Raw genomic sequence first — 12,953 nt, 5'->3', positions numbered from 1 at the left:
TATCATAACAATAACATATATAATGTGCAGAGCTTTTCTTTATACTGAAGAATTTATCGTGAATGTTACAGATAACACTACTCTGAAACAAAGTTAAAAGAAAGCACTGTCTAGTACTTTGTCATATCTAACTTCAGGATATAACATTTTGATCCTGCCACATTTATGCAGCCATATTTCAATTCAGAAATATACAGAAGAAAATATTTTATTTGCTTAATTTTTAATTTGCCATTGCTGCTGAAACTGTGCAGAAATTAAAATGGTCTAGCATCTCTACAAACTAGGTATCTTCAAAACGTAAGACAAAACAGGAAAATCTATCATTCTTGATTAGGTGTGAACTTGGTTTAAGGAATAAATGGTCACATATTAGCATCAACACTAGCTTTTTTTCAGTCTTGATCTCTTTTGGCTTGCCCAAATCTAACATCAACATCTAATACAAAAACAACATATAAAATATATGTCTGAGTAAAAATTACCTAATTTAGGTTTTTCACTGACATCACTTCGTTTAACATATCTCATAAGCCACTCAAAGATCTGTACGTCACAGTGTACTGATATATCCACCTCCTCCCATCGCTGAGCATCTGTCGAGAGATACTCTGCAAAATACTTCATCTCTTGCACCAACAAGTCTCGTGGACACTGAAAATCCTGTTTCACTGAAAACATTGAGAGATACATTAACAATAATACTGAAGAAGTTTTAATATCATTTGTTGTGTGCAATACACACTGAGATCACATTCACACTAGCAAAGAAATACTAAGTTAGCCACTGTCAAAAAGTGGTCCTTTATTGCAAGTGGTTTATTTACAGATTATGATAATACTATACACTGCAAATTCTTAAATCTAGAAGTAGTCAGAACAAGTTTGTCTCCATTTGTAAGTGGGCTTTGGCAAAAGTTTGACTTTATATCCAAGCTAAAAGCTAATGCCACATGACACTCTCCAGCTTTATAGATGGGGAAGGATTACAGGTGTCTTCCTGGTCATCTCCATCTCTCATTGCCAAGCACTTTAACATTTAAAATGCTTAGCCTAGCTTTTTCTCAAAACATCACAAGAGAAATTTATTTATTTTTGAAGGGTTATACGTCGCACCAACACAATTAGAGGTCATATGGCGACTTTCAAGCTTTGATGGTGGAGGAAGACCCCAAGAGCCCCTCCGTGCATTATTTCACCATGAGCAGGCACCTAGGTAGAACCATCGACCTTCCCTAAGCCAGGGTGGATTGCTTCCTCACATGAAGAATTCAATGCCCCGAGTGAGGCTCGAACCCACATCGATAAGGTGAAAGTGATTTGAAGTCAGCAACATTCACCACTCAGACACAGAGGCCCCCTCACCAGAGACAAGATAACAAGCAAACCTTTTTATTTATACTAATTTAATGAGTAAAGGCCTTTGCATTGTTTACAAGCATGTCTGTGGGCATGCTTATTTAACGAAAGTTTGATGTTAAAAATAAATCAAAGATTTTTGATGAAAATGCTTTTGAATATATCTATGAATGTATAGATTAAAGTATCCTGGGATTCAACTTGTAACCTTTCAAACTGTAACCTATTCTCCCTATTAATGTTAGAGACCAGTCACTTACAATTTTTGGCTTCATCACAAACGTGTATCACCATCATTGGACTGAAATAGATAACAATATGCAAAATACAGAATTCAGAATTGAGAGTCTGAATTATCTGTAAGCCTGAGGCACTCGAAAATCATAATTCCTGAGCAATTAACACTGCTCCTACAACATATTCTTACAAATATATTCTGAACCAATGGCAATAAAAACAACTGTTATATATGTAAACAATCTAAAGATGATTTTTTAAAAATCTGAACATGACGGGTGTACACTGTATGTTCTTCTAAGAAAATCTTTATTCAAGATCGTTTTTATCACTGACGAAAAACTGTCCAAACATTTACTGTTGAAGTTCTTACACAAATAACAAAATTGAAGCACTGGAGTTATTATAATATAATCCATTATATTTGCATAAAAGCTCTGAATGGAATGGAAACAAGAGCTGTCAATGGAGACAGCGTGCTCGACTATTTCGATGCTGGATAGTGAAATTGGGCACCTCTGAGGAGGCTGGAGCTGTCATTGGGGTGTTTAATGTTCAATGTGGATGAAGATATTTAACAATAGCTTGAATCTGTGTCAAAAGTATTAAGTGATAAGAGAGATAAAGATAAAGTGTATCAAAATATTAAATAAGTATAATTCTAAACAAAAAGGGGGGCATAATTCATGAAATATTGGTGTGAGAGTTATGGCCTTTGTGCCATATGATGTGGGCGACGATGAGGAATAACTATTTGAAGTTTGAAACAAATCCAGCAAGTAATTACAGATATAAGAAGAAAAAAGAGAAAGGGTAAAAAAAAACTTTAAACAAGCTGGGGAATGGAAGGACGCCAATGCCTGGGTGAGTAGGATAGCTCTCCATATACTCTGTATAGTCTAGCTAATAAAACAACGGGATTACCTACCCTTTATCACCACTCTTTAAATCACTTGAGTTATCTTTCCCAGTCATATCTTTATCATCTTTCCCACCTGTAAAGTATAAAAAAAAACAACTCTAATACCAAACATTTTATAAATAATATGTCCACTACCAACAGTCAAATCAGGACAACAAATTGCAATCTTGATAAATTACAAAGGGTTATATTTGTTTGTGAAAATATTAGAAATGTAATGCAATGAAATTTTTCATAAATGATTTAGATGCAGGGTTTTGACATCGAGAGTCTTCAAAACGTTAAACATAGCTAATACCTTAAGTGCATTTTCAACAAAAATAATATTTCAATATAATTTACATTCAAACTACTGCATATTTAATTGTTGAACTGTCTTTCAATTTACATAAAATTTAAAAAATAATCTGCTGGTACATTTCTGAATGCAACAAAAGAAACATTTAATGACACTGAACTGAAAGTCAAAATAATTCAGTCCACTATTTCCCTGAATCATAAAAACTTTAAACAAAGTACTTTGATTACCTTTTGGTTTAGCAGAGCAAGGTCTACTGCTGTTTTTACCGAGGTCAGAGTCAGACATGCCTGCAGGCAGGGTACCCCCTTGTCCTGTCATGTTTTTCTCAAACTGATCAAATGGAAGTATATCCCCACTGAATAGCAGTTCCTCATACCTCCTCGCAACCTAAAATATCAAACCAAATCATATGAATCATAGTTTTATACTCTGCAAATTTTCATACTGTATTACCTCTGATAAATGCTCACTCCACCTCTCAAAAAAAAACAACAAGAGCATTGCCTGTGAGTGCAATCATTCCTCTGCAAGTGCTGGACAATATGTAAGAAAAGAGTTATAGTTCAGATTTTCTAAGTACAAAAAGGGTCATAATTCTTAGAGTTATAGTTCTTGGCCTACATAGTCCCCTAATGACGATAAACAGGTGTGCAAAGTTTCAGAGCTGTAGTTCTTGTAGGTTTTGGAGAAAAGGTGGACCTAAACAAAATTTTTAACCAAGGCTGACAATCAAGTGACAATAATACCTCATAGACTTTTTAACAAAATCAGACCTGCTATAAAAACAATTTGAAAATACTTTTTTTTAATTTGTAGTCTGTAACTGATTTTAGCATTATTCAGGTAACAACGGTTAAAACAAGAGCTGTCCATAAGACAGCAAATGCTTGACAGTGAGTGAGTATTTGAACTATTGTCCCAGAAGCAGGAATAGTTACCCTTAATGTTAGAATATCTTCAGAGTTTCAATCCAGTATCTGCATTAGTTTTGGAGATACATGTAGTAACTTGCATGCATTTTAACCAGAAGTTTTCAGTTCACAGGGTACATAATTTGGCCAAAAATGCATGTCAGAGTTATGGGACTTGATGCTATAACCTAGTTTTATAACCCTAAAGATATAGTAAAGTTTCAATATCTGCATTTGATTTGGAGATAGTAACTTGCATGCAAAACCTTAACCAGAACTTCTTAAGTCCAAAAGGAGGCATAATTTGCCCAAAATACATGTCAGAGTTATGGGACTTGACCCAATGAGGTTGGTAATTGACCTAGATAAGAAAAAAATAAGTTACAGAGCTATATGCCTTTAAGTAATAGCTATATGTACTTGCATCTTGCATGCAAAACTTTAACCAGGATTTCCTAAAAGGATTTCCAAAAAATGGGCATAATTTGGCCAAAATGCTTGTCAGAGTTATGGCTCTTGATGCTATCAACTAGTTTTATGATCCTGATGACACACAATGTAGTTTCGATTCAATATCTGCAGTAGTTTTGGAGCTAGTAACTTGCATGTAAAACTTTAACCAGGATTTTTCAAGTCCAAAAGGGGGCATAATTTGGCCAAAATACATGCCAAGAGTTATGGGACTTGACCCAGTGAGGTTGTTAACATTTAGCCTGCTGGTGGCAAGTGATTTTGCCCTTTGCAACCAGTGCAGACCAAGACCACCCTGCACTACTGTGCAGGCTGATCATGGTCTGCACTGTTCACTATTCAGTCAGTAAATTTACAGTGAACACCCCTTCAAATAATAAGTGGTACTCCCAAAATTAAATGATGGAACAGTCCATTTTAGAAATTTAGCAGGGTAAAGGTTAATTGACCTAGAAAAAGAAATAATAAGTTTCAAAGCTATATGCCTTTAAACGATAGTCATTATTATGTACTTGCATGCAAAACTTTAACCAAGGTGTGACGCCGACACCAGGGTGAGTAGAATAGGTCTAGACTACTCTTCGATTAGTCGAGCTAACAAATCTATAAATTTATTATGCTCACCATAGAATTTTTAAAAATCTTTTTAAACTTAGTCCCTAAATAAACTGCACCTGCAAAATGCAAATTGTGTTTAATGGGTTAATATCTTGGGTCTTAACATGGGATTCAGATATGACTGAAAGAAAAGCTTTCCAAATCATTTTCCTGATCTTGGTCATTTGAACCACATAGCATGATGATAACGAGAAACTCTGCATTGAAACATTGTACTTAAACACATCAAAGAAGCATTTCTATCCAAAGCTTAACTTTTCACACAAAAAGTAGAAAGTTTTAGACATATATCAGTCAGGGGTGTAACTGTATTAAGTTATGTAACCTATTTCAGTTATTTTTTCCAGCATTTTATAACCTGTATTAGTTATAAAATATAAGTTAACTCAGGTAAGTTATTCAAAAAAAGTTGTTTTGCTGTTCTCACAAAGTGACCTATACAGTGAAATAAGTAGCAATCTGTGGTTAATCAAATTCTCTTTTAGTCTGATCATGACCTGATAAGCATAATGGGATGCTAAGAGTTTTATAGCTTTAAACCTTTTGCATAAAACTTTATCAGCCTTGCGTAAAAAATGTTACTGCATAGCTGGAAAGATAAGAGTTCAAGGATTCAGGAAATAATTGCATTAGTCACATTCAAAATGAGGAATTGGCACAGGAGGGCTTTGTAATATTTTATGATAACTAAAACAAGTTATGAAAATATAAGCAATAACTCAAATGGGTTATAAACTGCGATAACTTGAAACAGTTACACCCCTGACTGTATATATGATGAAAGGCAAATTAACTCTACATCTTAAAAACAAACATTTCTGTAAATAATCCAACATAAATATCAAGGGGGTTAGTACCATTCCTGCTGTTGTCCCAGGTACAAGTCTAGATATAGCTTCCCAGTTCTTACTCTGAATGTGATTGAAGTCTTGTGATGCTATAAGAGTCTTCAATATGAGATCCAGTGCAATGCCGGCTCTTGACGTTGGTTCTACTGTGCCCATTTTCAAAGCCCTGAAAGCAGGAATAGATCATTCTTAAATTATCAATTTACATCAGCCGTGTACTGATCCGTACCCCTAGTCACTTCCTTCCTGTTTCAGCTGTAACTTAAAATCTGTTTAAATCTTACTATAATAATATAGTAAGAAATTATACAAGTTTCCATAATAATTAAGCCAGTGGCTAAGGGTCTGGTAACCAGACTTCTAGGCCATTCAGGACCTCTACACAGTCCTAGACAGTCTGGTAATCAATATGATTCATTATATACTGTATTTGCAGAGGGTACTAAAATTTATCTATAAAACAAGAGGACCATGAGGGTCCTGAATCGCTCACCTGTCCCCACATGACCCAGTTTCGAACTGAGTATGACATCGTTTTTTCTATTATTTGACATAGTGACCTAATTTTTGAGCTCATGTGACCCAGTTTTGAACTTGACCTAGATATCATCAAGATAAAAATTCTGACCAATTTTCATGAAGATCCATTGAAAAATATGGCCTCTAGAGAGGTCAAAAGGTTTTTCTATTTTTATAGCTACAGACCTAGTTTTAGACCGCAGTTGACCCAGTTTCGAACCTGACCTAGATATCATAAAGCTGAACATTCTGACTAATTTTCATGAAGATCCATTGAAAAGTATGGCCTCTAGAGAGGTCACAAGGTTTTACTATTTTTAGACCTACTGACCTAGTTTTAGATCCCACGTGACCCAGTTTCAAACTTGATCTAGATACTATCAAAGTGAACATTCTGACCAATTTTCATGAAGATCCATTTAAAAATATGGCCTCTAGAGAGGTCACGAGGTTTTTCTATTTTTAGACCTACTGACCTCGTTTTGGACCACACGTGTCCAGTTTCAAACTTGACCTAGAAATCATCAAGATGAACATTCTGACCAACTTTCATAAAGATCCCATGAAAAATGTAACCCCTAGAGTGGTCACAAGCAAAAGTTTACGCATGTATGCACGCACTGACGACGGAAGCCGCACGATCACAAAAGCTCACCTTGTCACTTTGTGACAGGTGAGCTAAAAACTGATGGTTTGAAAAATTTGCTATTGTTTCTTTGTGGTTTTAAATATACTGCCAGTGATAATAATACTTTAACCCTGAGAAAATCTACATCATGTGTTTGATAAATAATCAACAGTAACAGGCAATTTGTGCATTATGTGGTAGCTTTTATCAAATTTTGTTTTTCTTAGGAATGAAGGATTGATATTTAAACTTATATGCTTTTCTTTAGTATTTTAGACTGCTTAGTTTAAGTTACTGTAAGTAATGGTGACTAATGGATATTACTGATAAAACTACATTTAATTTACAACAAAATTACGCAATGGTCATTTCTTTTAACTGACATTGCCCAGTTGTTAAGTGTTAAACTTTTAACCAATGACTTTACATCTGTGCTTCTTCAAGTATAATTAGGTGGAAAATTGCCTAGGTATTGTCAGTTTCATGTTATCTCGAGACGAAGCTTGGGCACTGCTTTAGGTTCACTCACTTGCATATTTTTTTTGTTTTGTGAAATATGCATTAATTCATTTGATTGTTTTCTTTTTGTTTGTAAATATTTGGCAAGTAGTTTTGTTGGTGCAAGTCACATTCCTAGTTAACACTAGTGTGATCCTGTTGTTTACAGGCATAAATGTTTACAGGCATAAACCTGGATTCACAAACCATAGTTTACAAACATGAAACTATGTTAACAACCCTGAACTTGGGTTTACAACTGGGGTGTTTTTCTGGAAAAATGCCTTCCATAGGTTGTCCAGGGGGTACACTGTGTAATAATTTCTTTGTCCAGGGGGGATGTTTTCCCTACTTATGCTTGTCCAAGGGGGTGTTTTAGGGGTGTGTCCAAGGGGGGTATTTGGGGGTTGAAATGCCTTCCATAGGGGGGGTGCGGATATTTTCTGGAATAGCCCAATACAACACCAAGGTGCGATCAGCATGTCAACTGAAATGAAAAACTAAGGATTTAATTAAATCTTAGTGACGCAGTCAGTATTGGGTAGGGATAGAGTGCGAAATGGACTCCATTTCGCAAAATGGACTTTACGTCTACGAAATGGACTTTTATTTTCTTAATTGTGACTTTAATGAAAAAGTTATATGTATTTTCTTCCATAGATATGATTGATAATAGGTAAAGCTAAATATTGATCACCTTTGAAAAATAATTTTTTTTAATTTATGACCAAAATATTGCAATTTATTAAGACCGCGTCCTCCGAAATGGACATTTTCGTGCAAAAATTCTACAAAATGGACTTTTATTTTCTTAATTATAGGTTTAATTTTCATGAAATATGCATTTTTATAAAACGGTATGATAGATTAGAGGTAATACTAAATGTTGGACACTTATGATAATATATTTTTCTAATTTTTAACCAAAATATTACAATTTATTAAGACCACGTCGTCCGAAATGGACATTTTCGTGCCAAAATTCAACGAAATGGACTTTTATTTTCTTAATTATGGGTTTAATTTTGATGATTTTTGTATTTTCATAAGAAGATATGATAGGTTAAAGGTAATACTAAATATTGGTCACCTTTTATACATTATTTTTGTAACTTATAACCAAATTATTACAAGTTAGTAAGGCCGCGTCCTCCGAAATAGACATTTTCGCGCCAAACTTCTACGAAATGGACTTTTATTCTCTTAACTGTGGGTTTAATTTTGGTGAAATTTGTATTTTCATAAGAAGATATGATAGGTTAAAGTATGGGTCACTTTTGATATTTTTTTTTTTCCAATTTATTACTAAAATATTACAATTTATTAAGACCGCCTCGATCCTACGAAATGGACTTTTATTTTCTTAAATGGAACTTCAATGAAAAAGTTATATGTATTTTCGTAAATAGATATTATAGGTAAGATGTAAAATAAATATTTGATACCTTGGATAAATTATTTTTCCAAGTTATAATCAAAATATTACAATTTATTCAGACCGCGTCCGCTGAAACGGACTTTTTTCGCGCCAAAGTTATACAAAATAGTCTTGTATTTTCTTAATTGCGGGTCTAAATTTGTTGAAGTTTGTATTTTCATAAATAGATATGATATATTAGAAGTCACATTTGATAAATTATTTTTTAATTTTTAAACATAATATTGCAATTTATTGAGACCGTGTCCTCCGAAAATGACATTTTCGCGCCAAACTTCTACGAAATGGATTTTTATTTTTCTAAGTGTGGGTTTAATTTTGATGAAATATGTATTTTCATAAATAGATATGATAGATTAAAGGTAAAACTAAATGTTGGACACTTTTGGTAGTTTTTTTTTCTAATATATAACCGAACTATTACAATTTATTAAAACCGCGCCCTCCGAAATGGACATATTCGCGCTAAAGTTCTACGAAATGGACAATTATTTTCTTAATTGTGGCGTCAATTTCGATGATATTTGTAATTTCCTAAATATATATGATACATTAGATGTATAACTAAATCCGGAAGAAACAATACATACATGTCATAATAAAACTACTGCGAACAACTATTTACTTAAATTTTCACTCTGATGTTACTGTTTATGCATTACAATTAATGAAACGATATTTTTGCGCTAGTGCGCTGCACATCCGACAATTATGTACTTTCAGCGGCGAATCCTGAACTTTACGCAAAAAATATTGTGATGAACTCCTTTAATATATTTCTAACTTAATCAAGACAGTTGTTCAATGTGATATTTCGTTATTCATAAATGTTTTCCTCAGCCACCCCCATCCCCAATTGTATTATATGTTTATATTGTTTCTTCATCCCCATATTGTATTTTGAATACTTGGGTGAATAAAAGTAATGTTGTAAAAAATGGGAAATTAGTTCCTTATACATGTAAAATAACATGTCAGACAAAGTCTGTGATTGTACACATGAATATAAAACCAATTTTCCAAGTATGCACAAACAGTTTAAGTGGAATTTAGTTATCGTCAATTTTGGTACACGTACACAATAAACGCGTGTAGTGCCATTATTTATTAATATATTCGTTTACAATTTTCACCAACGCTTGAGAAAGAATATAGATTGAATTCCATACCGAAAAAAAAAACATATCGACAAAAAATGTACTCAAATGTTTATAAAAACGGTCAATTTTTCAAGAAAATACCCATAAAATTTCATACAGCGCGATCTTAAATCTTACTTTCGTTATAAAAGAAAACAAACATTACAAACTATGGGCATAATATTCAGACTTAGGGACGGAAAATACAAAAAACAGAATAGTAAAATCTTACATAATGAATAAACGGCAGGAATTTAAAAACATGGAATAAAACGTTTTATAATACACTGCCATTAACATGCATACGTAGTTCTTGTTTAGAAGTGGCGCTCGCTTGCTATTGGATAAAAAAAAATCGAGGGAGGAGCTTATTAAACAGCGGTCAATTTAATTTGTTAGTGGGTGGAATTTGATAAAGCCGAGAAAATTAATCAGTCTGATCTTTTAGCTAGAACTATAAAGATAAACACGTGAAATTAACATAATTACTTTAAGCAATCATTTTGGAAAACCAATTTGGTCACGAGCGTAGCGTAAATGTACCAGGGTTGAAATAAAATAGTTGAATTTAGTTAATTTTGATCTCTTAATATGTGCAACGAAATAACGAAATATAACATCATTGATATTCATTTGTTAGTTAAGGCACGTATAACTTGCGAATTATTTTTACTAATTCTTACTAATGAAAATCGGAAAAGCGTTTGTCACTAGAATTTATTTATAAAGTTTTTACGGCTGGCATTTTTATGATTGTTCATCTTCTGTTAATAATTTTTACTTCAATTATTTTCTTTATACATGAGACAAAAACGGTGTCGAATTGGAATGCATGAAAATTTCATTTCTCGTGTTTAAGGTCACAAGAACAAGAACTGAAGGTGAAATATACGTGATATATGATTCATTGATGGAATTTATTTATAAAGTTTTTACGGCTGGCATTTTTATGATTGTTCATCTTATGTTAATAATTTTTGCAAATTCCATTTCGTGATATTTTCGCAGCTATCGGTAGTTGAAAAGACATTGTACATCAATTTTACTACATACATGTAAATTAAATTAAATTCAATTTCGATTTATTGCATAAAGCGTGTTAACACAATGTCTATAGCAAATACAAAAAAAAATATAATATGGAGCACAGGGAGTACATAATTAAACTAATAAGTCAATAAACGACAATTAATGTATAAATCCAATTATGCTAATTTTCTTATTTGAATGTAATATATTACCACAATCAAACAACAATTCAAAACTTTAAAACGAAAATTCTTACCTCACAGTAAATACAATCCGTTTTACAATTTTCCAGACACACTGAACAAGCGTATTTCTTAGACATTTGACAAAAAAAATGTAAGAGTAGACCGCGTATTCAATAACGGGTGTATTTATACGATTTTATTTAATTGGCATTTCTCAATTTTATATAATTGTTATTAAACTTACCTTTGACTGTTTTTGATGTCGGAGCGAACAAATATACTTGCCGCTCTAATATATGATAATTAGTAAGGTGACAATGGTAAAGATACACACGTGGTCAATCAAGAGGGGCTGATATTATACACGTGCATACACTGATTAGTTAGGTGTGATAATCCAATCATCGGGCAATTAACGCGAAAATAATATTAAAAGCTGCGGCAACTTAATTACAATTAAATAAACACTTTATGACATGGAAACCAAATTTAAATAATTTTTAAAAGTATCTATTTGTATCTTTTAAGGGACATATCTATTTCGTAAAAAATAACTCATTATTTAAACGTTCTAACCTGTCTAATATTTCTTATGTAACTATGTTCCGTATAAAATACGGCAGGTTATCAAAAGAGTGTAACATGTAAGTTAAACTCTAATCTATCACATCTGTCAAAGAAAATGACGATATCTTCAACATTAAAGTAATAGAAATGAAATAAAAAGTCCATTTCGTACAAGTTTGGCACACAATTTCCATTTCCTATGACGCGCTCTTAATTTACATTGTAATAATTCTGTTATAAATAACAAAAATATATCATCTAAAATGACCAATCCAATGTGAAGGTTTATCTATTATTTAATAAAATAAATTGAAGAAACTTCATAAATCTTTGAAATTACTGTAATGCCGCAATTAAAAAATAAAAGTCCATTTTGTATAAGATTTGTATGAAAATGCCCATTTCGTAAGCCGCGGTCTTGATAAATCGTACAATTTCTTTTATTCACCCGGCCAGTTTACCATCAAAAATAATCATCATGTAGGTGAAACTATCCTCTATCAGATTCATTTAAGAAAATACAGATATTTTTGAAAATTAAGCCGTATTTTAAAAAATAAAAGTCCATTATGTATAAGATTCTGTATGAAAATGTTCATTTCGTAGGCCGCGATCTTGATAAATCGTACAATTTCTTTTATTCCCCCGGCCTATTTACCATAAAAATAATCATCATGTAGGTGAAACTATCCTCTATCAGATTCATTTAAGAAAATACAGATATATTTGAAATTTAAGCCGCATTTTAAAAAATAAAAGTCCATTTTGTATAAGATTCTGTATGAAAATGTACATTTCGTAGGCCGCGGTCTTGATAAATCGTACAATTTCTTTTATTCCCCCGGCCAATTTAACATCAAAAATAATCATCATGTAGGTGAAACTATCCTCTATCAGATTCATTTAAGAAAATACATATATATTTGAAATTTAAGCCGTATTTTAAATAATAAAAGTCCATTTCGTAGACGTAAAGTCCATTTCGCGAAATGGAGTCCATTTCGCACTCTATCCCTACCGGTCAGTATTTAAAAGTAACGATATTAACCGAGTTCTTTAATTTTTTCAACTGGTCTCTATCCAAATCCAAGGACTCACAGTTTTGTCAAGTTACCATAGGTGTAAACGAAAATATTTTTTTATCAAAAGTAAAATATTTAATACAAAAATAATGTATTGATTTCTTCGTCTATTATCTCCTAAATTTACAAGTAATTAATTACTGATTTGTCTACCTTTTCATATATAAATCTAAAAACATATAAAATTTCGTTTTTTTAAAA

The 12,953-nt window shown here is 32.5% G+C and overlaps 1 protein-coding gene across 8 annotated transcripts in view; it reads right to left on the bottom strand.

Moving 5' to 3' along the window:
- LOC123533739 (SANT and BTB domain regulator of class switch recombination-like) overlaps positions 1 to 12,838 on the bottom strand; it is a 43,125-nt gene extending 30,287 nt beyond the window's left edge. For all 8 annotated transcript variants that reach the window (XM_045315567.2, XM_045315568.2, XM_045315562.2 and 5 more), the window contains exons 1-6: positions 12,719 to 12,838; positions 5,677 to 5,833; positions 3,047 to 3,206; positions 2,525 to 2,591; positions 1,620 to 1,660; positions 486 to 671 (exon numbers count right to left, since the gene is read on the bottom strand). In XM_045315567.2, coding sequence (XP_045171502.2) covers positions 486 to 671; positions 1,620 to 1,660; positions 2,525 to 2,591; positions 3,047 to 3,206; positions 5,677 to 5,823 — 601 coding nt within the window. In that variant the 5' untranslated portion in view covers positions 5,824 to 5,833; positions 12,719 to 12,838. The remainder of the gene's footprint in view (positions 1 to 485; positions 672 to 1,619; positions 1,661 to 2,524; positions 2,592 to 3,046; positions 3,207 to 5,676; positions 5,834 to 12,718) is intronic.
- Positions 12,839 to 12,953: the final 115 nt, after the last annotated feature.

This window comes from Mercenaria mercenaria, chromosome 12, assembly GCF_021730395.1.
Source record: "Mercenaria mercenaria strain notata chromosome 12, MADL_Memer_1, whole genome shotgun sequence".
In the NCBI taxonomy this organism is placed as follows: Eukaryota; Metazoa; Mollusca; class Bivalvia; order Venerida; family Veneridae; genus Mercenaria; species Mercenaria mercenaria.
This window is presented reverse-complemented; position numbering and strand designations above follow the sequence as displayed.